This window comes from Mustelus asterias, chromosome 18, assembly GCF_964213995.1.
Source record: "Mustelus asterias chromosome 18, sMusAst1.hap1.1, whole genome shotgun sequence".
Lineage (NCBI taxonomy): Eukaryota > Metazoa > Chordata > Chondrichthyes > Carcharhiniformes > Triakidae > Mustelus > Mustelus asterias.
Window position 1 is genome coordinate 91,129,267 of NC_135818.1, and position 27,596 is coordinate 91,156,862.

General features: G+C 45.2%; 1 protein-coding gene across 4 annotated transcripts in view; it reads left to right on the forward strand.

Moving 5' to 3' along the window:
- syne3 (spectrin repeat containing, nuclear envelope family member 3) overlaps positions 1–27,348 on the forward strand; it is a 147,609-nt gene extending 120,261 nt beyond the window's left edge. For 3 of the 4 annotated variants that reach the window (XM_078234585.1, XM_078234586.1, XM_078234587.1), the window contains exons 12-13: positions 24,128–24,163; positions 26,614–27,348. In XM_078234585.1, coding sequence (XP_078090711.1) covers positions 24,128–24,163; positions 26,614–26,811 — 234 coding nt within the window. In that variant the 3' untranslated portion in view covers positions 26,812–27,348. The remainder of the gene's footprint in view (positions 1–24,127; positions 24,164–26,613) is intronic. The other variant, XM_078234588.1, reaches the window with a different exon arrangement.
- Positions 27,349–27,596: the final 248 nt, after the last annotated feature.

Sequence of the window (27,596 nt, forward strand, 5' to 3'; positions counted from 1 at the left end):
ATTGTGAGGCAGCAGTGACAAAGACAAAGTGCTAACAACTGTGCCAGCGTGCTGCCAGGAATCGAACCTGGGTCCCTGGCGCTATGAGGCATCAGTGCTAACCACTGTGCCACCGTGCTGCCAGGAATCGAGCCCTGGTCCCTGGCGCTGTGAGGCAGCGGTGCTAACCACTGTGCCACCGTGCTGCCAGGAATCGAACCCAGGTCCCTGGTGCTTTGAGGCAGCAGTGCTAACCACTGTGCCGCGTCTCTGTACAGAAGTGGCCATTTAATGCAGGTGATATAAATCAAACCCAGAAGTCTAAATCTGCAGGTGCTCGTGCAGGAGGTGATATGGGTCAGCTTTAAATACCTGTCATGATTTATTCCAGAGGATCAAGTTCCATATGTACACACTGACAGCACTCCAATCTACCTCTCTACTATCTCACAGAGCGAGACCCTGAAGGAACTACAGGACAGTTTGCCTGATTCTCATCAGATGGAAAGGAAAAACAAAGGAAAACATGAATAATGTACCAGAAGTGCTGAGAGAAGCATGTTTTAATGAGGAGCTGTAGGAAATCAGCATTAGTAGAGAAATGGTTTTGGGGAAATTAATGGGATTGAAGGTGGATAAATCTCCAGATCCCGATCATCTTCAGCCCAGAATACTTAAGGAAGTGGCCCTGGAAGTAGCAGATCCATTGGTGGTTATTTTCCAAAATTCTTTGCACTCTGGAATAGTTCCTACAGATTGAAGGGTAAGTCTGCTATTCAAAAAGGGAGGTAGAGAGAAAACAGAGAGCTGTAGACCAGTGAGCCTAACGTCAGTACTGGGGAAGTAGCGAGAGGTTATTATCAAGGATTTCATAACTCCGCATTTGGAAGACAGTGATATAATCAGACAAAGTCAGCATGGATTTACAAAAGGGAAATCATGCTTGACGAATCTTTTGGAATTAGAACCATAGAACCATAGAAAATTACAGCTCAGAAACAGGCCTTTTGGCCCTTCTTGTCTGTGCCGAACCATTTTATGCCTAGTCCCACTGACCTGCACTTGGACCATATCCCTCCACACCCATCTCATCCATGAACCCGTCCAAGTTTTTCTTAAATGTTTATCCGGCAGCTCATTCCACACTCCCACCACTCTCTGCGTGAAGAAGCCCCCCCTAATATTCCCTTTAAACTTTTCTCCTTTCACCCTTAACCCATGCCCTCTGGTTTTTTTCTCCCCTAGCCTCAGCGGAAAAAGCCTGCTTGCATTCACTCTATCTATACCCATCAAAATCTTATACACCTCTATCAAATCTCCCCTCAATCTTCTACGCTCCAGGGAATAAAGTCCCAACCTATTCAATCTCTCTCTGTAACTCAGCTTCTCAAGTCCCGGCAACATCCTTGTGAACCTTCTCTGCCCTCTTTCAATCTTATTTACATCCTTCCTGTAACTAGGTGACCAAACTGTACACAATACTCCAAACTCGGCCTCACCAATGCCTTATATAACCTTACCATAACACTCCAACTTTTATACTCGATACTCCGATTTATAAAGGCCAATGTACCAAAGGCACTCTTTACGACCCTATCCACCTGTGACGTCACTTTTAGGGAATTCTGTACCTGTATTCCCAGATCCCTCTGTTCAACTGCACTCTTCAGAGTCCTACCATTTACCCTGTACGTTCTTCTTTGGTTTGTCCTTCCAAAGTGCAATATCTCACACTTGTCTGCGTTAAATTCCATTTGCCATTTTTCAGCCCATTTTTCTAGTTGGTCCAAATCCCTCTGCAAGCTTTGAAAACCTTCCTCACTGTCCACTACACCTCCAATCTTTGTATCATCAGCAAACTTGCTGATCCAATTTACCACATTATCATCCAGATCAGTGATATAGATGACAAACAACAATGGACCCAACACCGATCCCTGCGGCACACCACTAGTCACAGGCCTCCACTCAGAGAAACAATCCTTCACAACCACTCTCTGGCTTCTTCCATTGAGCCAGTGTCTTATCCAATTTACTACCTCCCCATGTATACCTATTCTTTGAGGATGTAAGTAGTAGAGTTGACCGAGGAGAATCAAAGGCTTTCGACAAGGTCACACATAACAGATTACTATGACCTAGGGGTACATGTTCATAGCTCCTTGAAAGTGGAGTCACGGGTGGACAGAGTGGTGAAGAAGGCATTCGGCATGCTTGGTTTCATCGATCAGAACATTGAATACAGGAGTTGGGACATCTTGTTGAAGTTGTACAAGACATTGGTAAGGCCACACTTGGAATACTGTGTGCAATTCTGGTCACCCTATTATAGAAAGAATATTGTTAAACTAGAAAGAGTGCAGAAAAGATTTACTAGGATGCTACCGGGACTTGATGGATTGAGTTATAAGGAGAGGCTGGATAGACTGGGACTTTTTTCTCTGGAGCGTAGGAGGCTGAGACTTATAGAGGTCTATAAAATAATGAGGGGCATAGACAAGGTACATAGAACAGTACAGTACAGCACAGAACAGGCCCTTCGGCCCACAATGTCGTGCCGAGCTTTATCTGAAACCAAGTTCAAGCTATCCCACTCCCTATCATCCTGGTGTGCTCCATGTGCCTATCCAATAACCGCTTAAATGTTCCTAAAGTGTCTGACTCCACTATCACTGCAGGCAGTCCATTCCACACCCCAACCACTCTCTGCGTAAAGAACCTACCTCTGATATCCTTCCTATATCTCCCACCACGAACCCTATAGTTATGCCCCCTTGTAATAGCTCCATCCACCCGAGGAAATAGTCTTTGAACATTCACTCTATCCCCTTCATCATTTTATAAACCTCTATTAAGTCTCCCCTCAGCCTCCTCCGCTCCAGAGAGAACAGCCCTAACTCCCTCAACCTTTCCTCATAAGACCTACCCTCCAAACCAGGCAGCATCCTGGTAAATCTCCTCTGCACTCTTTCCAGCGTTTCCACATCCTTCTTATAGTGAGGTGACCAGAACTGCACACAATATTCCAAATGTGGTCTCACCAAGGTCCTGTACAGTTGCAGCATAACCCCACGGCTCTTAAACTCCAACCCCCTGTTAATAAAAGCTAACACACTATAGGCCTTCTTCACAGCTCTATCCACTTGAGTGGCAACCTTTAGAGATCTGTGGATATGGACCCCAAGATCTCTCTGTTCCTCCACAGTCTTCAGAACCCTACCTTTGACCCTGTAATCCACATTTAAATTAGTCCTACCAAAATGAATCACCTCACATTTATCAGGGTTAAACTCCATTTGCCATTTTTCAGCCCAGCCCATCTATGTCTCTTTGCAGCCTACAACAGCCCTCCACCTCATCCACTACTCCACCAATCTTGGTGTCATCAGCAAATTTACTGATCCACCCTTCAGCCCCCTCCTCTAAGTCATTAATAAAAATATCAAAGAGCAGAGGACCAAGCACTGATCCCTGTGGCACTCCGCTAGCAACCTGCCTCCAATCCGAAAATTTTCCATCCACCACCACCCTCTGTCTTCGATCAGACAGCCAGTTACCTATCCAATCGGCCAACTTTCCCTCTATCCCACATCTCCTCACTTTCACCATAAGCCGACCATGGGGGACCTTATCAAACGCCTTACTAAAATCCATGTATATGACATCAACTGCCCTACCTTCATCAACACACTTAGTTACCTCCTCAAAAAATTCTATCAAATTTGTGAGGCACGACTTGCCCTTCACGAATCCGTGCTGACTATCCCGGATTAATCCGCATCTTTCTAAATGGTCGTAAATCCCATCTCTAAGGACCTTTTCCATCAATTTACCAACCACCGAAGTAAGACTAACCGGTCTATAATTACCAGGGTCATTTCTATTCCCTTTCTTAAACAGAGGAACAACATTCGCCATTCTCCAGTCCTCTGGCACCATACCCGTGGACAGCGAGGACCCAAAGATCAAAGCCAAAGGCTCTGCAATCTCATCCCTTGCCTCCCAAAGAATCCTAGGATATATTTCATCAGGCCCAGGGGACTTATCGACCTTCAGTTTATTCAAAACTGCCAGGACATCCTCCCTCCGAACATCTATTTCCTCCAGCCTATTAGCCTGTAACACCTTCTCTTCCTCAAAAACATGGCCCCTCTCCTTGGTGAACACTGAAGAAAAGTATTCATTCATCACCTCGCCTATCTCTAGGTAGATAGTCAATATCTTTTCCCAAAGGTAGGGGAGTCTAAAACTAGAGGGCATAGGTCTAAGGTGAGAGGGGAGAGATACAAAAGTGTCCAGAGGGGCAATTTTTTCTCAGAGGGTGGTGAGTGTCTGGAACAAGCTGCCAGAGGTATTAGCAGAGGTGGGTACAATTTTATCTTTTAAAAAGCATTTAGATAGTTACATGGGTACGATGGGTATGGAGGGATATGGGCCAAATGTGGGTAATTGGGATTAGCTTAGGGGTTTTTTTTTTAAAAAGGGCGGCATGGACAAGTTGGGCCGAAGGGCCTGTTTCCATGCTGTAAACCTCTCTGACTCTATGTAAAGTTAAAGCACATGGGATTGCAGGTATTGTCTTGGGATGGATAGAAAGCTTGTCAGCAGATAGGAAGCAAAGAGTTGACATAAATGGGTCTTTTTCTGATTGGCAGTCAGTGACTAGTGGGGTCCCACAGGGATTTGTGCTCGGACCTCAATTGTTCACATTATATATTAATGATTTGGAAGAGGGAACTGAATGTATTATCTCCAAATTTGCAGATGATACAAAGTTGAATGGGAGGGTGAGCTGTGAGGAGGATGCAGAGATGCTTCAGCACGATTTTGACAGGCTGAATGTGTGGACATCGGCATGGCAGATGCAATATAATGTGGATAAATGTGAGGTTATCCACTTTGGTAGCAATAACAGGAAGACAGATTATTACTTGAATAGGTGCAAATTGAGAGAGGTGGATACTCAACGGGACCTTGGAGTCCTCATGCATCAGTTGCTAAAAGTAAGCTCACAGGTACAGCAGGCAGTAAAGAAGGCAAATGGTATGTTAGCCTTTGTAGCGAGAGGGTTCGAGCACGGGGATAGGGGTGTTTTGCTGCAGTTGTACAGGGCATTGGTGAGGCCACACCTGGAGAATTGTGTTCAGTTTTGGTGTCCCTATCTGAGGAAGGATGTCCTTGCTGTAGAGGGAGTACAGCGAAGGTTTACCAGGCTGATCGCTGGGATGGCAGGTCTGTCATATGAGGAGAGACTAAGTCGGTTAGGATTATATTCACTGGAGTTTAGCAGAGTGAGAGGGGATCTCGTAGAAATTTATAAAATTCTAACACGATTAGACAAGGTAGATTCAGATAGAATGTTCCCAATGGTGGGGGAGTCCAGGACTAGGGGTCATAGTTTGAGGATAAGGGGTAAACTTTCTAGGACTGAGGTGAGGAGAAATGGCTTCACCCAGAAGGTGGTGAATGTGTGGAATTCACTACCACAGAAAGTAGTTGAGGCCAGAAAGTTATGTGATTTCAAGAAGAAATTAGATATAGCTATTGGGGCTAAAGGGATCAAAGGATATGGGGGGGAAGAGGGGATCAGGATATTGAATTTGATGATCAGCCATGATCAAAATGATTGGTGGAGCAGGCTCGAAGGGCCGAATGGCCTGCTTCTAGTTTCTATGTTTCTATGGTAAATGCTAGAACCTATTAATACTGATGTCTTAAGATGATGTGGAGATGCTGGCGTTGGACTGGGGTGGGCACAGTAAGAAGTCTCACAACACCAAGTTAAAGTCCACCAGGTTTATTTGGTATCACAAGCTTTCGGAGCGCTGCTCCTTCATTCGGTGATGAAGGAGCAGCATTCCAAAAGTTCGTGATACCAAATAAACCTGTTGGACTTTAACCTGGTGTTGTGAGACTTCTTACAATGTCTTAATAATGGTCTTGTTTTTGTTATTGTGTGATCAGAGTCAACTGTTTTACAATGTTAAAATGAAAATTGTGTTTGAGAATGTGGTGGTGAGCAGCTTTCTTCAGCTGCTGCAGTGCCTGTGGTGTAGGTGCACCCACAGTGCTGTTAAAAAGGGAGTTCCAGGATTTTGATCCATTGTTAGTGAAGGACGGTGTAAGAATTGAAGGAGATCTTGCAGATTTTTGTGTTCTCATGTGTCTCAGCTGCTCGTGTCATTCTAGCTGGTACAGAGTGTGGGTGTGGGAGGTGGTGTTTAAGGAATCCTGGTTAGTATTGCATGGTTGTAAATTGGATGCATTGCTGCACAATGCACTGGTGATGGAGGGAGTGAATGTGTAAGGTGGTGGATGGGGTGCTAGTCAAGTGGGCTGCTTTTGTCTTGGACTTGTCGAGCTTCTTAAGTTTTGTTGGAGGCTCACTCATCCAAACAAATGGAGAGTATTCCATCATACTTGTGTCTTGTAGAGGGTGAATAGGAGATGAGTTACCCGCTGCAGAATTTCAAGCCTCTGATGGTTGTAGTTCTTGGAGGCCAATCATCTTTGGCGCAGGACATTGCTGCAAAAGTTCTTCAGGCCCCAGACCCAATTTCCTTTGGTTGCTTTATCAATGACTTTCCTTACCTCATAAAGTGAGAAGTGTTCTCATAGCCAGTATTTATATGACTGGTCCAGTTCCATTTCTGGTCAATGTGATCTCCAGGTTATTGTTGAAATTGGAGGAGCTATCTCACAGACCATTCAAACAAAGGCCAAGCATAATCATACGCTGAAATCATACCTTACAGACAATATCTGAGACATCATCTCTGGGTATTTTCTATCCCATTACCAAATCCTCTGGGAGGTTGTGCCAAAATTGGGAGTGTCGTCCCAAAATTGGGAGAGCTGTCTCATTGACTAGTTCATACTCATGTTCATTCGCTGAATCATACCTTACAGACAATGTCCCAGGCGCCACCATCACCATTCCTGAATATGTCCTATCCCTGCAAACCAAACGGCCATGCAGCATACCCATTGAGAGTGGCTCCGAAGCCGCAGTGATCTGAAATCTTTCTTGGTAATATAACTTGCGATAGTCTCCCCAGGGGCTCTCCCAGTTGAGTTGAACTTAAATCATTGTGATGTTACTGGTTTCAGGTGGTTGTGTGTTTTCACCAATTCAACTATCTCAGTGAATGACTGGGAATCAGGCGTGCTTGGGGATGTGAGGCTGCATACTAAGTTGTAGGCCTTGATCCCACACGTGCTCAGAAGGATTACCTTTCTCATCGCCTCCATCTCTATTCCATTGGCTGAAAATAGTAGTCCAAACATTCAATGTATTATGTTCAATCCTTCATAGAGCATCAAAAGGGTCTATCCAAATAGGGGAATATCTGCACTATTTTGTTTCTCAACTTGAACTGAACTTTGTGATTTTAATACCCAAGATCTTGAGACCGCTTTTTTTCTTTTATCCTGTCGCCAATGTAATAATTCCAGGTCACCAGTTAGGTAAACAACAATTGCAACATTTATTTACATCTAACTATCCTCATTGGCTACAGGGGAGGTCCCAGAGGATTGGAGAATAGCCAATATTGTTCTTTTGTTTAAGAATGGTAGCAAGGATAATCCAGGTAATTACAGGCCGGTGAGCCTTGCGTTCGAAGAGTGAGAGGGAATCTCATTGAAACTTATAAAATTTTAACAGCGTTAGACAAGGTAGATTCCGAAAGAATGTTCCCAATGGTCGGGGAGTCCAGGACGAGGAGAGGATTCTTTGAGACAGGATTTATTCCCACTTGGGAATAAGTGGATGTATTCGTGAGAGGCAACATGGTTTTGTGAAGGGGAGGTCATGTCTCACGAACATAATCGGGTTTTTCGAGGAAGTGACGAAGATGATTGCTGAGGGTAGGGCAGTGAATGTTGTCTACATGGACTTCAGTAAGGCCTTTGACAAGGTCCCTCATGGCAGACTGGTGCAGAAGGTGAAGTCGCATGGGATCAGAGGTGAGCTGGCAAGGTGGATACAGAACTGGCTCGGTCATAGAAGACAGAGCAGTGGAAGAGTGCGTTTCTGAATGGAGGGCTGTGACTAGTAGCGTTCCTCAGGGATTAGTGCTGGGACTTTTGCTGTTTGTAATATATATAAATGATTTGGAGGAAAATGTAACTGGTTTGATTAGTAAGTTTGCGGACGACACAAAGGTTGGGGGATTTGCGGAAAGCAATGAGGACCATCAGAGGATGCATAGAACATACAACATTACAGCGCAGTACAGGCCCCTCAGCTCTCTATGTTGCGCCGACCAGTGAAAGCAATCTAAAGCCCACCTAACCTACACTATTCCAATATCATCCATATGTTTATCCAATGACCATTTAAATACCCTGAATGTTGGCGAGTCCACTACTGCTGCAGGCAGGGTATTCCACGCCCTTACTACTCTCTGAGTAAAGAACCTACCTTTGACATCTGTCCTACATCTATCACCCCTCAATTTAAAGCTATGTCCCCTTGTGCTAGCTATCACCATCCGAGGAAAAAGGCTCTCACTATCCACCCTATCTAATCCTCTGATCATCTAGTATGCCTCTATTAAGTCACCTCTTAACCTTCTTCTCTCTAACGAAAACAACCTCAAGTCCCTCAGCCTTTCCTCATAAGACCTTCCCACCATACCAGGCAACATCCTAGTAAATCTCCTCTGCACCCTTTCCAATGCTTCCACATCCTTCCTATAATGCAGCGACCAGAACTGTATGCAATACTCCAAGTGCGGAGTACTTGCCCATCCCTGGGTGCCCTTGGAGGGCAGTTGAGAGTCAACCACATTGCTGTGGCTCTGTGGGCCAGACCAGGTAAGGAGGGCAGATTTCAACAGCTTCAACATGACCTCCTGACTCCGAAACTCAATCCCTCTACCAATAAAAGCTGACACTCTGTACGCCTTCTTAACAACCCTATCAACCTGGGTGCCAACTTTCAGGGATCTATGCACATGGACACCGAGATCTTTGTTCATCCACACTACCAAGTATCTTACCATTAGCCCAGTACTCTGTAATCCTGTTACTCCTTCCAAAGTTTCTTTGTTGGTTAAAAAGAAAAAGGAGGCTTATGTTCGGATGAGACGTGAGCACTCGGGTAGTGCACTAGAAAGCTTTAGATTGGCTAAGAGGGAGTTGAAGAGCGAGCTTAGAAGGGCTAAAAGGGGACATGAGAAGACTTTGGCGGATAGGGTTAAAGAGAATCCTAAGGCGTTCTATAGGTATGTCAAGAACAGAAGGTTGGTTAGGGCAAGTTTAGGGCCAGTTATAGATGGCAGAGGGAAGTTATGTGTGGAACCGGAGGAGATTGGTGAAGCATTGAACCAATATTTCTCTTCGGTGTTCACGCAAGGGGACATGAATATAGCTGAGGAGGACACTGGGTTGCAAGGGAGTAGAATAGACAGTATTACAGTTGATAAGGAGGATGTGCAGGATATTCTGGAGGGTCTGAAAATAGATAAATCCCCTGGTCCGGATGGGATTTATCCAAGGATTCTCTGGGAGGCAAGAGAAGTGATTGCAGAGCCTCTGGCTCTGATCTTCAGGTCGTCGTTGGCCTCTGGTATAGTACCAGAAGATTGGAGGTTAGCGAATGTTGTCCCATTGTTTAAGAAGGGGAACAGAGACTTCCCCGGGAATTATAGACCGGTGAGTCTCACTTCTGTTGTCGGCAAGATGTTGGAAAAAATTATAAGGGATAGGATTTATAGTTATTTGGAGAGTAATGAATTGATAGGTGATAGTCAGCATGGTTTTGTGGCAGGTAGGTCGTGCCTTACTAACCTTATTGAGTTTTTTGAGAAAGTGACCAAGGAGGTGGATGGGGGCAAGGCAGTGGACGTGGTATATATGGATTTTAGTAAGGCGTTTGATAAGGTTCACCATGGTAGGCTTCTGCAGAAAATGCAGATGTATGGGATTGGGGGTGATCTAGGAAATTGGATCAGGAATTGGCTAGCGGATAGGAAACAGAGGGTGGTGGTTGATAGTAAATATTCATCATGGAGTGCGGTTACAAGTGGTGTACCTCAGGGATCTGTTTTGGGGCCACTGCTGTTTGTAATATTTATTAATGATCTGGATGAGGGTATAGTTGGGTGGATTAGCAAATTTGCTGATGACACCAAAGTCGGTGGTGTGGTAGACAGTGAGGAAGGGTGTCGTAGTTTGCAGGAAGACTTAGACAGGTTGCAAAGTTGGGCCGAGAGGTGGCGGATGGAGTTTAATGCGGAGAAGTGTGAGGTAATTCACTTTGGTAGGAATAACAGATGTGTTGAGTATAGGGCTAACGGGAGGACTTTGAATAGTGTGGAGGAGCAGAGGGATCTAGGTGTATGTGTGCATAGATCCCTGAAAGTTGGGAATCAAGTAGATAAGGTTGTTAAGAAGGCATATGGTGTCTTGGCGTTTATTGGTAGGGGGATTGAATTTAGGAGTCGTAGCGTTATGTTGCAACTGTACACAACTCTGGTGCGGCCGCACTTGGAGTACTGTGTGCAGTTCTGGTCCCCACATTACAGGAAGGATGTGGAGGCTTTGGAGAGGGTGCAGAGGAGGTTTACCAGGATGTTGCCTGGTATGGAGGGGAGATCCTATGAGGAGAGGCTGAGGGATTTGGGATTGTTTTCGCTGGAAAGGCGGCGGCTAAGAGGGGATCTTATTGAAACATATAAGATGATTAGAGGTTTAGATAGGGTGGATAGTGATAGCCTTTTTCCTCTGATGGAGAAATCCAGCACGAGGGGGCATGGCTTTAAATTGAGGGGGGGTAGTTATAGAACCGATGTCAGGGGTAGGTTCTTTACCCAGAGGGTGGTGAGGGATTGGAATGCCCTGCCAGCATCAGTAGTAAATGTGCCTAGTTTGGGGGCGTTTAAGAGATCCGTAGATAGGTTCATGGACGAAAAGAAATTGGTTTAGGTTGGAGGGTCACAGTTTTTTTTTTTTTAACTGGTCGGTGCAACATCGTGGGCCGAAGGGCCTGTTCTGCGCTGTAATGTTCTATGTTCTATGTTCTAAAGTGAATCACCTCTCTCTTTTCCGCATTGAACTCCATTTGCCACCTCTCAGCCCAGCTCTGCAGCTTATCTATGTCCCACTGTAACCTGCAACAACCCTCCGCACTGTCCACAGCTCCACTGACTTTAGTGTCATCCGCAAATTTACTAACCCATCCTTCTACACCCTCATCCAGGTCATTTATAAAAATGACAAACAGCAGTGGCCCCAAAACAGATCCTTGCGGTACACCACCAGTAACTGAACACCAGGATGAACATTTCCCATCAACCGCCACCCTCTGTTTTCTTATAGCTAGCCAATTCCTGGTCCAAACCGCTAAATCACCCTCGATCTCATGCGTCCGTATTTTCTGCAATAGCTTACTGTGGGGAACCTTATCAAACGCTTTACTGAAATCCATATACACTACATCAACTGCTTTACCCTCATCCACCTCTTTGGTCACCTTCTCAAAGAACTCAATAAGGTTTGTGAGGCACGACCTACCCTTCACAAAACCGTGTTGACTATCCCTAATCAAATTATTCCTTTCGAGATGATTATAAATCCTATCTCTTATAATCCTTTCCAAAACTTTGCCCACAACAGAAGTAAGGCTCACTGATCTATAATTGATGTGGAGATGCCGGCGTTGGACTGGGGTGAACACAGTAAGAGTTTTAACAACAGGTTAAAGTCCAACAGGTATTTTTGGTAGCAAATACCATTAGCTTTCGGAGCGTTGCTCCTTCATCAGATGGAGTGGAAATGACATTTCCACTCCATCTGACGAAGAAGCAGCGCTCCGAAAGCAAATGGTATTTGCTACCAAATAAACCTGTTGGACTTTAACCTGGTGTTGTTAAAACTCTTACTGTGGTCTATAATTACCAGGGTTGTCTCTACTCCCCTTCTTGAACAAGGGGACAACATTTGCTATCCTCCGGTCTTCTGGCACTATTCCTGTAGACAATGACGACACAAAGATCAAAGCCAAAGGCTCTGCAATCTCCTCCCTAGCCTCCCAGAGAATCCTAGGATAAATCCCATCCGGCCCAGGGGACTTATCTATTTTCACACTTTCCAGAATTGCTAACACCTCCTCCTTATTAACCTCAATCCCGTATTGTCCTATAGCCTGTATCTCAGTATTATCCTCGACAACATTGTCTTTTTCCTGCTTGAATACTAACGAAAAATATTCATTTAGCGCCTCTCCTATCTCTTCAGACTCCACGCACAACTTCTCACTACTGTCCTTGACTGGCCCTAATCTTACCCCAGTCATTCTTTTATTCCTGATATACCTATAGAAAGCTGTAGGGTTTTCCTTGATCCTACCTGCCAAAGACTTCTCATGTCCCCTCCTGGCTCTTCTTTACTCTCTCTGTAGGTCCTTCCTGGCTAACTTGTAACTCTCAAGCACCCTAACTGAGCCTTCACGTCTCATCTTAACATAAGTCTCCTTCTTCCTCTTCACAAGAGATTCAACTTCTTTAATAAACCAAGGTTCCCTCGCTCGACCACTTCCTCCCTGCCTGACAGGTACATACTTATTAAAGACACGCAGTAGCTGTTCCTTGAACAAGCTCCACATTTCAATTGTGCCCATCCCCTGCAGTTTCCTTCCCCAACCTATGCAACCTAAATCTCGCCGAATCGCATCATAATTTCCTTTCCCCCAGCTATAACTCTTGCCCTTCGGTATATACCTATCCCTTTCCATCGCTAAAGTAAATGTAACCGAATTGTGGTCACTATCACCAAAGTGCTCACCTACCTCCAAATCTAACACCCGGTCTGGTTCATTACCCAGTATCATTGTTCAGCCAGAGTGAGACAGAGGGGAGATTTATTGCAGGAGTGCTGGGGTAAGAGATCTACTTTTAAAATACTTTTAATTTAAAAATAATACTTTTAATCTAGTTTAAAGTACTTTTTCACGGGTGTTTTTAAAAAAAACATCTTTGAACTCTAACCCGGAAGTAGGACGCTGGGAGTTGTGGGAAGGGTCTAAATTTTTCTTCAGCACGCATGAGGTATATAAGTAGGCCGCACTATTAAGCGAGCAGCGTCGTAGCAGGCAGTGGAGTGAGCGGGGAGCAGAGTGGGAGCTGACGGGCTTTGGCTCATCGGGCTTCGGCGTAGACAGGCAGAGGTGGGGTAGGTTTAGACAGTTTTTCCTGTGTCATTGGAAGAAAGGGGGAATAATGAGTGTGAGGCCAGTTTGTTGCACTCAGTGTCGGATGTGGGAGGTCCTGGAGTCAGCTAGCCTCCCGGACGTCCATATCTGCGCCAGGCGCGTTGAGCTGCAGCTCCTAAGGGACCACGTTAGGGAACTGGAGCTGCAGCTCAATGACCTTCGTCTGGTTAGGAAGAATGAGGAGGTGATAGATAGGAGTTACAGGCAGGTGGTCACACCGGGGCCATGGGAGATGGACAAGTAGGTCACGGTTAGGAAGGGGAAGGGGAAAGGTCAGGTACGAGAGAGTACCCCAGTGGCTGTGCCCCTTAAAAATAAGTACTCCTGTTTGAGTGCTGTTGAGGGGAGCAGCCTACCTGGGGGAAGCAATAGTAGTCGTGCCTCCGGCGCAGAGTCCGGCCCGGCATCTCAGAAGGGTAGGGAAAGGGAGGATGAGCAAGCAAACCGCCACACCAAGGTACATGGAGCTGTCCAAGTGGTGGGAGAAACAAGAAATGCAGTAGAAATTGGGGACAGTACACTTTTGGATGCTGTTGGGGCGGGGGGAGACTTAGCAGGGGTAAGCCATAGTGTACAGGTCACTGGATCAGAGTCTGTCCTTGTGGCTCAGAAGGGAAGGGGGGAGAGGAGTAGAGGATTAGTCATTGGGGACTCCATAGTTAAAGGGACGGATAGGAGATTCTGCGGGAACGAGAGAGACTCGCGGTCGGTGTGTTGCCTCCCAGGAGCCAGAGTCCACGATGTCTCGGATCGTGTTTTTGAAATCCTTAAGGGGGAGGGGGATCAGCCCCAAGTTGTGGTTCACATCGGCACTCAAGACATAGGGAGGAAAAGGGGTGGGGATGTAAGGCAGAAATTCAGGGAGTTGGGGTGGAAGCTTAGGGCAAGAACAAACAAAGTTGTTATCTCTGGTTTGTTACCCATGCCACGTGATAGTGAGGAGAGGAATAGGGAAAGAGGGCAGTTGAACACGTGGTTACAGGGATGGTGCAGGAGGGAGGGATTCAGATACCTGGACAATTGGGGCTCTTTCTGGGGTAGGTGGGACCTCTACAAACTGGATGGTCTGCACCTGAATCAGAGGGGTACCAATATCTTGGGGGGGAAATTTGCTAATGCTCTTCGGGAGGGTTTAAACTAATTCAGCAGGGGGTAGGTACCTGAATTGTAGCTCCGGTGTACAGGAGGTTGAGAGTAGTGAGGTCATGGATGAGGTTTCAGGGTCGCGGGAGTGTACTGACAGGCAGGAAGGTGGTTTGAAGTGTGTATACTTCAACGCCAGGAGCATCCGGAATAAGGGTGGGTGAACTTGCAGCATGGGTTGGTACCTGGGATTTCGACGTTGTGGGCATCTCGGAGACATGGATAGAGCAGGGACAGGAATGGTTGTTGCAGGTTCCAGGGTTTAGATGCTTCAGTAAGTGCAGGGAAGGTGGTAAAAGAGGGGGAGGTGTGGCATTGTTAGTCAAGGACAGTATTACGGTGGCAGAAAGGATATTTGATGAGGACTCGTCTACTGAGGTAGTTTGGGCTGAGGTTAGAAACAGGAAAGGAGAGGTCACCCTGTTGGGAGTTTTTTTATAGACCTCCGAAAGGTTCCAGAGATGTAGAGGAAAGGATTGCAAAGATGATTCTGGATAGGAGCGAAAGTAACAGGGTAGTTGTTCTGGGGGACTTTAACTTTACAAATATTGACTGGAAAAGCTATAGTTCGAGTACTTTGGAGGGGTCAGTTTTTGTCCAATGTGTGCAGGAAGGCTTCCTGACACAGTATGTAGATAGACCAATAAGAGGCGAGGCCACATTGGATTTGGTACTGGGTAATGAACCAGGCCAGGTGTTAGATTTGGAGGTAGGTGAGCACTTTGGTGACAGTGACCACAATTCGATTACGTTTACCTTAGCTATGGAAAAGGATAGGTATATACCAAAGGGCAAGAGTTATAGCTGGGGGAAAGGAAATTATGATGCGATTAGGCGAGATTTAGCTGGCATAGGTTGGGGAAGGAAACTGCAGGGGATGGGCACAATTGAAATGTGGAACTTGTTCAAGGAACAGCTACTACGCGTCATTGATAAATATGTACCTGTCAGGCAGGGAGGAAGCAGACGTGTGAGGGAACCGTGGTTTACTAAGGAGGTTGAATCTCTTGTGAAGAGGAAGAAGGAGACTTATGTAAGGATGAGATGTGAAGGTTCAGTTAGGGAGCTTGAAAGTTACAAGTTAGCCAGGAAGGACCTGAAGAAAGAGTTAAGAAGAGCCAGGAGGGGACATGAGAAGTCTTTGGCAGGTAGGATCAAGGAAAACCCTAAAGCTTTCTATAGGTATGTCAGGAGTAAAAGAATGACGAGGGTAAGATTAGGGCCAGTCAAGGACAGGAGTGGGAAGTTGTGCATGGAGTCTGAAGAGATAGGAGAGGCACTAAATGAATATTTTTCGTCAGTATTCACACTGGAGAGGGACAGTGTCGAGGGGAGTACTGAGATGCAGGCTGTTGGACTGGATGGGATTGAGGTTCATAAGGAGGAGGTGTTAGCAATTCTGGAAAGGGTAAAAATAGATAAGTCCCCTGGGCCGGATGGGATTTATCCTAGGATTCTCTGGGAGGCTAGAGAGGAGATTGCAGAGCCTTTGGCTTTGATCTTTGGGTCGTCATTGTCTACTGGAACAGTGCCAGAAGACTGGAGGATAGCAAATGTTGTCCCCTTGTTCAAGAAGGGGAGTAGGGACAACCCTGGTAATTATAGACCGGTGAGCCTTACTTCTGTTGTGGGCAAAGTATTGGAAAGGATTGTAAGAGATAGGATTTATAATCACCTGGAAAGGAATAATTTGATTAGGGATAGTCAGCACGGTTTTGTGAAGGGTAGGTCGTGCCTCACAAACCTTATTGAGTTCTTTGAGAAGGTGACCAAAGAGGTGGATGAGGGTAAAGCGGTTGATGTGGTGTATAGGGATTTCAGCAAAGCGTTTGATAAGGTTCCCCATGGTAAGCTTTTACAGAAAATACGGACACATGGGATTGAGGGTGATTTAGTGGTTTGGATCAGGAATTGGCTAGCTGTAAGAAAAAAGAGGGTGGTGGTTGATGGGAAATATTCATCCTGGAGTTCAGTTACTAGTGGTGTACCACAAGGATCTGTTTTAGGGCTACTGCTGTTTGTCATTTTTATTAATGACCTGGATGAGGGCGTAGAAGGATGGATTAGTAAATTTGCAGATGACACTAAAGTCGGTGGAGTTGCGGACAGTGTGGAAGGATGTTGCAGGTTACAGAGGGACATAGATAAGCTGCAGAGCTGGGCTGAGAGGTGGCAAATGGAGTTTAATGCGGAAAAGTGTGAGGTGATTCACTTTGGAAGGAGTAACAGGAATACAGAGTACTGGGCCAATGGTAAGATATTTGGTAGTGTGGATGAACAGAGGGATCTGGGTGTCGCATGTGCATAGATCCCTGAAAGTTGGCACCCAGGTTGATAGGGTTGTTAAGAAGGCGTACGGTGTGTTAGCTTTTATTGGTAGAGGGATTGAGTTTCGGAGCCAGGAGGTCATGTTGCAACTGTACAAAACTCTGGTGCGGCCGCACTTGGAGTATTGCGTACAGTTCTGGTCGCCGCATTATAGGAAGGATGTGGAAGTGTTGGAAAGGGTGCAGAGGAGATTTACCAGGATGTTGCCTGGTATGGTGGGAAAACCGTATGAGGAAAGGCTGAGGGGCTTGAGGTTGTTTTTGTTAGAGAGAAGAAGGTTAAGAGGTGACTTAATCGAGGCATGCAAGATGATCAGAGGATTAGATAACGTGGATAGTGAGAGCCTTTTTCCTCGGATGGTGATGGCTAACACGAGGGGACATAGCTTTAAATTGAGGGGTGATAGATATAGGACAGATGTTAGAGGTAGGTTCTTTACTCAGAGAGTAGTAAGGGCGTGGAATGCCAGTAGTGGACTCATCAACATTAAGAGCATTCAAATGATTATTGGATAAACATATGGATGATATTGGAATCGTGTAGGTTGGATGGGCTTTGGATTGGTTTCACTGGTCGGCGCAACATCGAGTGCCGAAGGGCCTGTACTGCGCTGTAATGTTCAATGTTCTAATGTGGCCTCGCCTCTTGTTGGCCTATCTACATACTGTGTCAGGAAGCCTTCCTGCACACATTGGACAAAAACTGACCCCTCTAAAGTACAAAGAACAATACAGCACAGGAACAGACCCTTCGGCCCTCCAAGCCCGCGCCATTCCCTGGTCCAAACTGGACCATTCTTTTGTATCCCTCCATTCCCACTCCATTCATGTGGCTATCTAGATAAGTCTTAAACGTTCCCAGTGTGTCCGCCTCCACCACCTTGCCCGGCAGCACATTCCAGGCCCCCACCACCCTCTGTGTAAAATACGTCCTTCTGATATCTGTGTTAAACCCCCCCCCCACCCACCTTGAACCTATGACCCCTCGTGAACATCACCACCGACCTGGGAAAAAGCTTCCCACCGTTCACCCTATCTATGCCTTTCATAATTTTATACACCTCTATTCGGTCACCCCTCATCCTCCGTCTTTCCAGTGAGAACAACCCCAGTTTACCCAATCTCTCCTCATAACTAAGCCCTTCCATACCAGGCAACATCCTGGTAAACCTCCTCTGTACTCTCTCTAAAGCCTCCACGTCCTGGTAGTGTGGCAACCAGAACTGGGCGCAGTATTCCAAATGCGGCCGAACCAACGTTCTATACAACTGCAACATCAGACCCCAACTTCTATACTCTATGCCCCATCTTATAAAGGCAAGCATGCCATATGCCTTCACAACCTTCTCCACCTGTGACGTCACCTTCAAGGATCTGTGGACTTGCACACCCAGGTCCCTCTGCGTATCTACACCCTTTATGGTTCTGCCATTTATCGTAAAGCTCCCCCCTACGTTAGTTCTACCAAAATGCATCTCTTCTCATTTATCTGGATTGAACTCCATCTGCCATTTCTTTGCCCAAATTTCCAGCCTGTCTATATCCTTCTGTAGCCTCTGACAATGTTCCTCACTATCTGCAAGTCCAGCCAATTTCGTGTCGTCTGCAAACTTACTGATCACCCCAGTTACACCTCCTTCCAGATCGTTTATATAAATCACAAACAGCAGAGGTCCCAATACAGAGCCCTGCGGAACACCACTAGTCACAGGCCTCCAGCCGGAAAAAGACCCTTCCACTACCACCCTCTGTCTTCTGTGACCAAGCCAGTTCTCCACCCATCTAGCCACCTCCCCCTTTATCCCATGAGATCCAACCTTTTTCACCAGCCTACCATGAGGGACTTTGTCAAACGCTTTACTAAAGTCCATATAGACGACATCCACGGCCCTTCCCTCGTCAACCATTCTCGTCACTTCTTCAAAAAACTCCACCAGCTTAGTGAGGCATGACCTCCCTCTCACAAAACCATGCTGACTATCGTTAATGAGTTTATTCCTTTCTAAATGCGCATACATCCTATCTCTAAGAATCGTCTCCAACAACTTCCCGACCACGGACGTCAAGTTCACCGACCTATAATTACCCGGGTTATCCTTCCTACCCTTCTTAAATAACGGGACCACATTAGCTATCCTCCAATCCTCTGGGACCTCACCTGTGTCCAGTGACGAGACAAAGATTTGCGTCAGAGGCCCAGCGATTTCATCTCTCGTTTCCCTGAGCAGCCTTGGATAGATTCCATCAGGCCCTGGGGATTTGTCAGTCTTTATTTTCTCTAAGAAACCTAACACTTCCTCCCTTGTAATGGAGATTTTCTCTAACGGGTCAACACTCCCCTCCGAGACACTCCCAGTCAACACATCCCTCTCCTTTGTGAATACCGACGCAAAGTATTCATTTAGGATCTCCCCTACTTCTTTGGGCTCTAAGCATAATTCCCCACTTTTGTCCCTGAGAGGTCCGGTTTTTCCCTGACAACCCTTTTGCTCCCAACGTATGAATAAAATGCCTTGGGATTCTCCTTAATTCTGTCTGCCAAGGACATTTCGTGACCCCTTTTTGCCCTTCTAATTCCTTGTTTGAGTTCTTTCCTACTTTCTTTGTATTCCTCCAGAGCTCCCTCTCTAACGTACGCCTCTCTTTTCCTTTTGACCAATCCCTCAATTTCCCTGGTTATCCACGGTTCTCGAATCCTACCCTTCCTATCCTTTTTTACAGGCACATGCCTATCCTGCAGCCCTAACAACTGTTCCTTAAAAGACTCCCACATGCCAGATGTGGATTTATCCTCAACCAGCCTCTCCCAATCAACAGCTGCCAAATTCTGCCTAATCCCACTAAAGTTGGCTTTCCCCCAATCCAACACCTTACCCTTGGGACACCACTCATCCTTTTCCATCACTATCCTAAAGCTAACAGAATTGTGGTCACTATTTGCCACATGTTCCCCTACCGAAACTTTGAAGACCTGACCGGGCTCATTCCCCAGTACCAGGTCCAGTATAGCCCCCTCTCTAGTCGGGCTATCTACATATTGTTCCAAAGAAACTTCCTGTACGCATTTTACAAATGCCTCTCCATTCAGACTCCCAGCCCTATGCGATTTCCAGTCTATACCAGGGAAATTGAAGTCTCCCACTACAACAACCCTATTTTTCCTGCACCTATCCATTATCTCCTGACATATCCAGGATGATAGGGAGTGGGATAGCTTGATCTTGGTTTCAGATAAAGCTCGGCACAACATCGTGGGCCGAAGGGCCTGTTCTGTGCTGTACTGTTGTATGTTCTATATCCGTTCTTCCACTTCCCTTGGGCTGTTGGGGGGCCTGTAGTACTCGAACTATAGCTTTTCCAGTCAATATTTGTAAAGTTAAAGTCCCCCATAACAACTACCCTGTTACTTTTGCTCCTATCCAGAATCGTCTTTGCAATCCTTTCCTCTCCAGCTCTGGAACTTTTCGGAGGCCTATAGAAAACTCCCAACAGGGTGACCTCTCCTTTCCTGTTTCTAACCTCAGCCCATACTACCTCAGTAGACGAGTCCTCATCAAATGTCCTTTCTGCCACCGTAATACTGTCCTTGATTAACAATGCCACACCTCCACCTCTTTTACCACCTTCCCTGCTCTTACTGAAACATCTAAGCCCCGGAACCTGCAACAACCATTCCAGTCGCTGCTCTATCCATGTCTCCGAGATGGCCACGACATCGAAATCCCAGGTACCAACCCATGCTGCAAGTTCACCCACCTTATTCCGGATGCTCCTGGCGTTGAAATATACACCCTTCAAACCACCTTCCTGCCTGCCAGTACACTCCTGAAACCATGAAACCTTATCCATGACCTCACTACTCTCAACCTCCTGTACACTGGAGCTACAATTCAGGTTCCCATCCCCCTGCTGAATTAGTTTAAGCCCTCCCGAAGAGCATTAACAAATTTCCCCCCCAGGATATTGGTGGTACTCTGGTTCAGGTGTAGACCATCCCGTTTGTAGAGGTCCCACCTCCCCCAGAATGAGCCCCAATTGTCCAGGTATCTGAATCCCTCCCTCCTGCACCATCCCTGTAGCCACGTGTTCAATTGCTCTCTCTCCCTGTTCAGCAGGATATAGATCAGTTGGAGACTTGGCGGAGAGATGGCAGATGGAGTTTAATCCGGACAAATGTGAGGCATTTTGGAAGGTCTAATACAGATAGGAAATATACAGTAAATGGCAGAACCCATAAGCGTTCTGATTGATAGGCAAAGGGATCTGGGTGTACAGGTACACAGGTCACTGAAAGTGACAACGCAGGTGGAGAAGGTAGTCAAGAAAGCATACAGCATGCTTGCCTTCATCGGCCGGGGCATTGAGTTTAAAAATTGGCAAGTCATGTTGCAGCTTTATAGAACCTTAGTTAGGCTGCACTTGGAATATAGTGTTCACTTCTGGTCGCCACATTACCAGAAGGACGTGGAGGCTTTGGAGAAGGTACAGAAAAGATTTACCAGGATGGCTGCCTGATATGGAGGGCATTAACTATGAGGAGAGGTTGGAGAAACCTGGTTTGTTCTCACTGGAATGACGGAGTTTGAGGAGCGATCCGATAGAAGTCTACAAGATTATGAGGGGCATGGACAGAGTGGATAGTCAGAAGCTTTTTCCCAGGGTGGAAGAGTCAATTACTAGGGGGCATAGGTTTAAGGTGCGAGGGGCAAGGTTTAAAGGAGATGTACAAGGCAAGTTTTTTTTTACACAGAGGGTGGTGGGTGCCTGGAACTCGCTGCCGGGGGAGGTAGTGGAAGCAGATACGATAGTGACTTTTAGGAGGTGTCTTGGCAAATACATGAATAGGATGAGAATGGAGGGATATGGTCCCCAGAAGGGTAGGGGGTTTTAGTTCAGTCGGATAGCATGGTCGGTGCAGGCTTAGAGGGCCGAAGGGCCTGTTCCTGTGCTGTAATTTTCTTTGTTCTTTGACTGTTTGGAGTTTGCACGTTCTCCCCATTTCTGTGTAGGTTTCCTCCGGGTGCTCCGATTTCTTCCTACACTCCAAAGATGTGTGGTTTGGGTTGATTGGCCATACTAAATTGCCCCTTAGTGTCAGGACATTAGCAAGGTAAATGTGTGGGGTTACAGGGATAGGGGCTGGGTGGGATTGTTGTCAGTGCAACCTCGATGGGTTGAATGGCCTCCTTCTGCATTGTGTAGGGATTTTATTCTATTCCAAATCCACTTCTTTGTCTAAGCCATTAATCTCTTTGAATATCACTTTGTGGATTGTATTGTTTTGTATTTGGCTCAGTATCCATTTTTCCTAACTTCTCTGTGAAAGACCCTGGGATGTCTTTTCCACATGAGTTGATATGTAAATACTGGTTCTAGTTAAGCCTGAAATTGATAGGAGACCAGATTATCACCACTGTCAGGTTATAATCATTTCCACGTGACAAGTACAACAATTCCCTCTCAGAACGGCTTTAGAATAAAAGGCTACTTAATAAGCTAAGAGCCCATGGTGTTAGGGATAGTGTATTAGTATGGATAGAGGATTGGCTAACTGATAGAAGTCATGATGTGGAGATGCCGGCGTTGGACTGGGGTAAACACAGTAAGAAGTTTAACAACACCAGGTTAAAGTCCAACAGGTTTATTTGGTAGCAAAAGCCACACAAGCTTTCGAAGCTCTAAGCCCCTTCTTCAGGTGAGTGGGAATTCTGTTCACAAACAGAGTTTATAAAGACACAGACTGTGTCTTTATAAACTCTGTTTGTGAACAGAATTCCCACTCACCTGAAGAAGGGGCTTAGAGCTTCGAAAGCTTGTGTGGCTTTTGCTACCAAATAAACCTGTTGGACTTTAACCTGGTGTTGTTAAACTTCTAACTGATAGAAGACAGAAGGTTGGGAAAAGAGGGCCATTTTCAGGATGACAACCTGTAACTAGTGGAGTGCCACAGGGATCAGTGCTGGGGCCACAACCATTTACAATATATATTAATGACTTGGATGCGGGAAGTGAATGTACTATTGCCAAGTTTGTGCGTGACACAAAAATAGGTGGGACAGCAAGTGGTGAGGAATGACACGAAGATCCTACAGAGGGATATAGACAGGTTAGATGAGTGGGCAAAAAATTGGCAGATGGAATATAATGCAGGAAAATGTGAAGTGATACTCTTTAGTAGGAAGAATAAAGGAGCTGAATATTATTTAAATGGAGAAAGCTGCAGCACGGAGGGATTTGGGGATCCTTGCGCATAAATCACGAAAAGCTAGCATGCAGGTAATTGGGAAGGCAAATGGATTTTTGGCCTTTAATTCAAAGGGAGTGGAGTATAAAAATAGGGAATTCTTGCTAAAAGTATACAAGGCACTAGTTGGACCACACCTGGAATACTGTGAACAGTTTTGGTCCCCTTATTTAGGAAAGATATACTGGTGTTGAAGGCAGTCCAGAGAAGGTTCATTAGGTTAATCCCGGATATGGAGGGATTTTCTTATGAGGAGAGGTTGCGTAGATTGGGCCTGTACTCATTGGCGTTTAGAAGAATGAGAAGCAACTTTATTGAGACATATAGGATTCTTGGGGCTTGACAGGGTAGATGTTGAGATGTTGTTCCCATTGTTGGAGAGTCTAGTACTAGAGGGCATAATCTAAAGGTTTAAAGTTTTTTAAGTTTATTTATTAGTGTTTGCAAGTAACGTAAGCAAGTAGGCTTACATTAATACTGCAGTGAAGTTACGGTTAAAATCCCCAAGTTGCCACACTCCAGCACCTGTTCAGGTAAACTGAGGGAGAATTTATCATGGCCAATCCATCTAACAAGCACATCTTTCAGACTGTGGGAGAAAACCGGAGCACCCAGAGGAAACCCATGCAGACACGGGGAGAATGTGCTGACTCCACACAGACAGTAACCCAAGCCGGGAATCGATCCCGGCTCCCTGGTGCTGTGAGGCAGCAGTGCTAACCACTGTGCCGTCTGAGTAAGAGTAAGAGGTCACCCATTTAAGAGAGAAATTTCTTCTCTTGAGGGTAGTTAATCTGTGGGAATTCCTTAGCACAGAGGGCTGTAGAAGTTGTGTTCAAGGCTGAAATAGCTTTTTAATCTAGATATAAGGATTATGGGGATAAAGCGAAAACATGGTTTTGAGGATTATCACATCAGATCAGAAATAATATCATTGAATTGTGGAGCAGACTCGATGGGCCAAATGGCCTACTTCTAGTTTTATGTTGTTTGGTCTTGTAGAATTAAATGTGGCAAAGTAACAGTATCTTTACTTGATTAATTTATAGTGCAAAGTAGTACCTTCAGTTGGTGTCCTTACAAAGTGATGCCCCATCTCTGCTGCATTGTTGTTGCCCCCACAATGCCCAGTATTTGTACTGCATTGCCTGTTACCTCTCCATTGCTCTGTCAGTGTGCTGTTTTCTCAGATTTGTACTTTCATGTTTGTTTCTTCAGGTTGAAGGCCAAGATGAGATAGATGAATTCAGAAAGGTAAGTTTATTTTCTTAAATCTTTTTTGTGTGTTTGAATCAGTTTGTTCAGTTCCTGCCAATTTGTCAAGTTACGGTGTGCGTTGCTGAGATCTCATTGAAGAGGCAAGTGAGGGGAAGTTTTTCACCAACTTTCTGTTGCTATCGTGTACTAATTGGTTTTCATTTCAACACATCCTTCAAGCATTAGAAGACTTATATGGGGAATTCTTTGGACCCATAACCTGTAGCCTCTAGGCCTAGTTCTATGGCAATATGAAGGGTACTAGTTTGCAATTTTTATGGTAATATAGAATAGAGCTCCCTAAAGCACGATTAAAACCCCTGAAACATACTACCTAACAAAAGCAAATTTAAATTGTGTATTCAGTGTGAAACACTGACCATGGCAGTATTGCTGTTACACAAAACTGGAGACACAGTGGCACACTGGTTAGCACTGCTGCCTCACAGCACCAGGGACCCAAGTTCAATTCCGGCTTTAGGTGTCTGTCTGTGTGACACATTATCCCCATGTCTGCGTGGGTTTCCTCCGGGTGCTCTGGTTTTCTCCCACAGTCAATAGATGTGCAGTTTAGATGGATTGGCCGTGCTAAATTTCCCCTTAGTGTCCCAAGTGAACAAAAAGAAGTACTGCATGGGAACAGCCCATTCAGTCCTCCAAGCCCATGCCGATCCTGATGCTCTAACTAAACTAAACCTTCTGCCCTTACCCGGTCCAAAGCTGCCACGTCCTTCTGATTGTGCGCAGTTCTGGTCATCACACTATATTCCAAATGTGGCCTAATCATGGTTTTATATTGCCAAGTCTTGTACTCTATGCCCAGTCGATGAAGCGATGAAGACAAGCATGCCATATGCCTTCTTAATCGCCTTGGCCACGTGTGTTGTTACTTTTGGGGAACTGTGGACCTGGACACCCATATCCCTCTGTATGTTAACATTCCTTGGGGTTCTGCCATTTACAGTTTAATTCACACCTGACTTTGATCCTCAAGGTACATCACCTACATTTGTCCATGTAGGTTAGATGGATTAGCCGTGGTAAATATTTGGGGTTGCGGGGATAGGGAAGGGGAGAGGGCCTGGGTAAGTAAGATGCTCTGGCAGTTTGTCATTGCAGGCTCGATGGGCTGAATGGCTTCCTTCTGCACTTTTGTGATTCTGTGATTCAAATTGAATAGAATTGAAGTTTAAATATCCCCATTCCTCGCCGATCAATGCTCAAATGAAACTATCCACACAAAATTGAGAGACTCGTAATGTCTCCTCCCCAACTGGTTTTTTCCTATTACTTTTGATCTTTGCCTTTATGGTGCTCAGAAAATTTTAGCATTACAGATTGTTTAATATGTGATATATTAGATATGTTGACAGATTTAATAACTATGACAATTTATAGTTATATAATGGTTATATAGTTATGGCATGACACTAGGGAATTCTGTGAAACAAAGGGAGCTTGGTATGTTTATCCACAGATCTCTGAAGGCGGAAGGGCATGTTAGTGAGGTGGTGAAAAAGGCACATGGGACACATGCCTTTATCGATCAAGGCATAGATTACAAAAGCAGGGAAGTCATGTTGGAGTTGTATAGAACTTTGGTGAGGCCACAGCAGGAGTACTGTGTGCAGTTATGTTCACCTCATTATTGGAAGGATGTGATTGCACTGGAGGGGGTGCAGAGGAGATTCACCAGGATGCTGCCTGGGATGGAAAATTTAAGTTATGAAGAGAGGTTGGGTAGGCTTCAGTTGTTTTCGTTGGAGCAGAGAAGACTGAGGGGCGACCTGATCGAGGTGTACAAGATTATGAGAGACATGGACAGAGTGGATAAAGAGCAGCTGTTCCTCTTAGTTGAAGGGTCAATCACAAGGAGACATAGGTTCAAGGTGAGGGGCAGGAGGTTTAGGGGGGATGTGAGGAAAATCTTTTTTACCCAGAGGGTGATGACGGTCTGGAATGCGCTGCTTGGGAGGGTGGTGGAGGGGTGGACCTCACATCCTTTAAAAAGTAATTGGATGAGCACTTGGCATATCATAACATTCAGGACTATGGGCCAAGTGCTGGAAGATGGGATTAGCTGGGAATTTCAGGTGTTTCTCGTGTTGTTGGTGCAGACTCGATGGGCCAAAGGGCCTCTTCTGCACTGTATGATTCTATGATTGTAATTTTTATTTCTCCCATAAATAATCAAATAAATGACCAGATAACTTTGTTTAACTGTTTAACTTTGCCACTAAACTCAATGAGGAAAGCTTGATTAAATAATAGTTCAATGCTTTCCACATTTTAGCTGGGAAAGTAATTTCTTCAATGTTTAATGAAATATTACATTTTGAAGGTTAAAATATTAGTTATGATAAATTGCAGTGTTTGTGAGCTTGATGTTACTCTGAAATCTAACCCTCTGCCTTTTAATCAGTTGCATTTTCTGCTTTGTTTTCCAGAAGACTTCAGGAGGGATTTACCACTACCTGTCCCGTGCTTGTTGTGCCGCACTCCCTCTCCAGCTATTCCTCCTCCTCTTACTGCTCCTTGCCTTCCTCTTGCCACTGATCGAGGAACAGGATAGCTGCAGCGTGGTCAACAACTTTGCACGCTCTTTCTACCTGACACTGAGATATCAGGGTCCCCCTCCAACATAGCCAAGCACCTTGAGTTCACTCAGTAATGCTGGAGAACACAACTTGTTCTAGAAGCTGTAATGATGTCAGTGTTCATACTGACATTTCAGTTCCTGACACACTCCGGCAGAAGTTGCTTGATTATTTTGGAAGTGTTGTTATGGAAGCCTACTGTTTGTAGCTTTATGTTAACAGATACCTGCTTAAGGATAAGGCTCTATAATGAACTGTTGTCAGATGCTAAAAGTAATTTATTTAGAACCAGTAACCATTTTTATATCAGTTTCTGACTGAAGTTTGAAATTCCGGTCCTCCTCTTGCTTTGGGCAATGATCAATTTTAAATCTGATTTTTGATTGGTGTAACTGAAGGATATAACTGCCAAGGTGAGAATTTACTTTGTATTTTTATAACTTAGTCTGGCTGACCAAAGTTACCAGAAGTTAGTCATTCAACCTGTGCATGAAGGAATGTTCTAAACTGCAAATCAGTATTATATTTTAAATATATTGCAGGAGTTGCATCACAAATATAAGCCACAATTGTGCCACTGATGTTCAACTATCTTCTTGTTATTCCCAGAGACTTTGGTGTTTAGGGCACAAGTTCAGTCATGTCAGTACAGGAGGATCATTTGATCCATTGTGCTTGTGCCAACATTTGAAAGAACTATATGGCTTGCCTTATTCCCTGCTCGTTCCTCGGGTCTGTAATTACATCCTCTTTTCAAGTATTTATCAATTCCCTTTTTGAAAGTTACGATTGAATCTGATTCCACCTTATTTTCAGGCAGCGCATTCCTAATC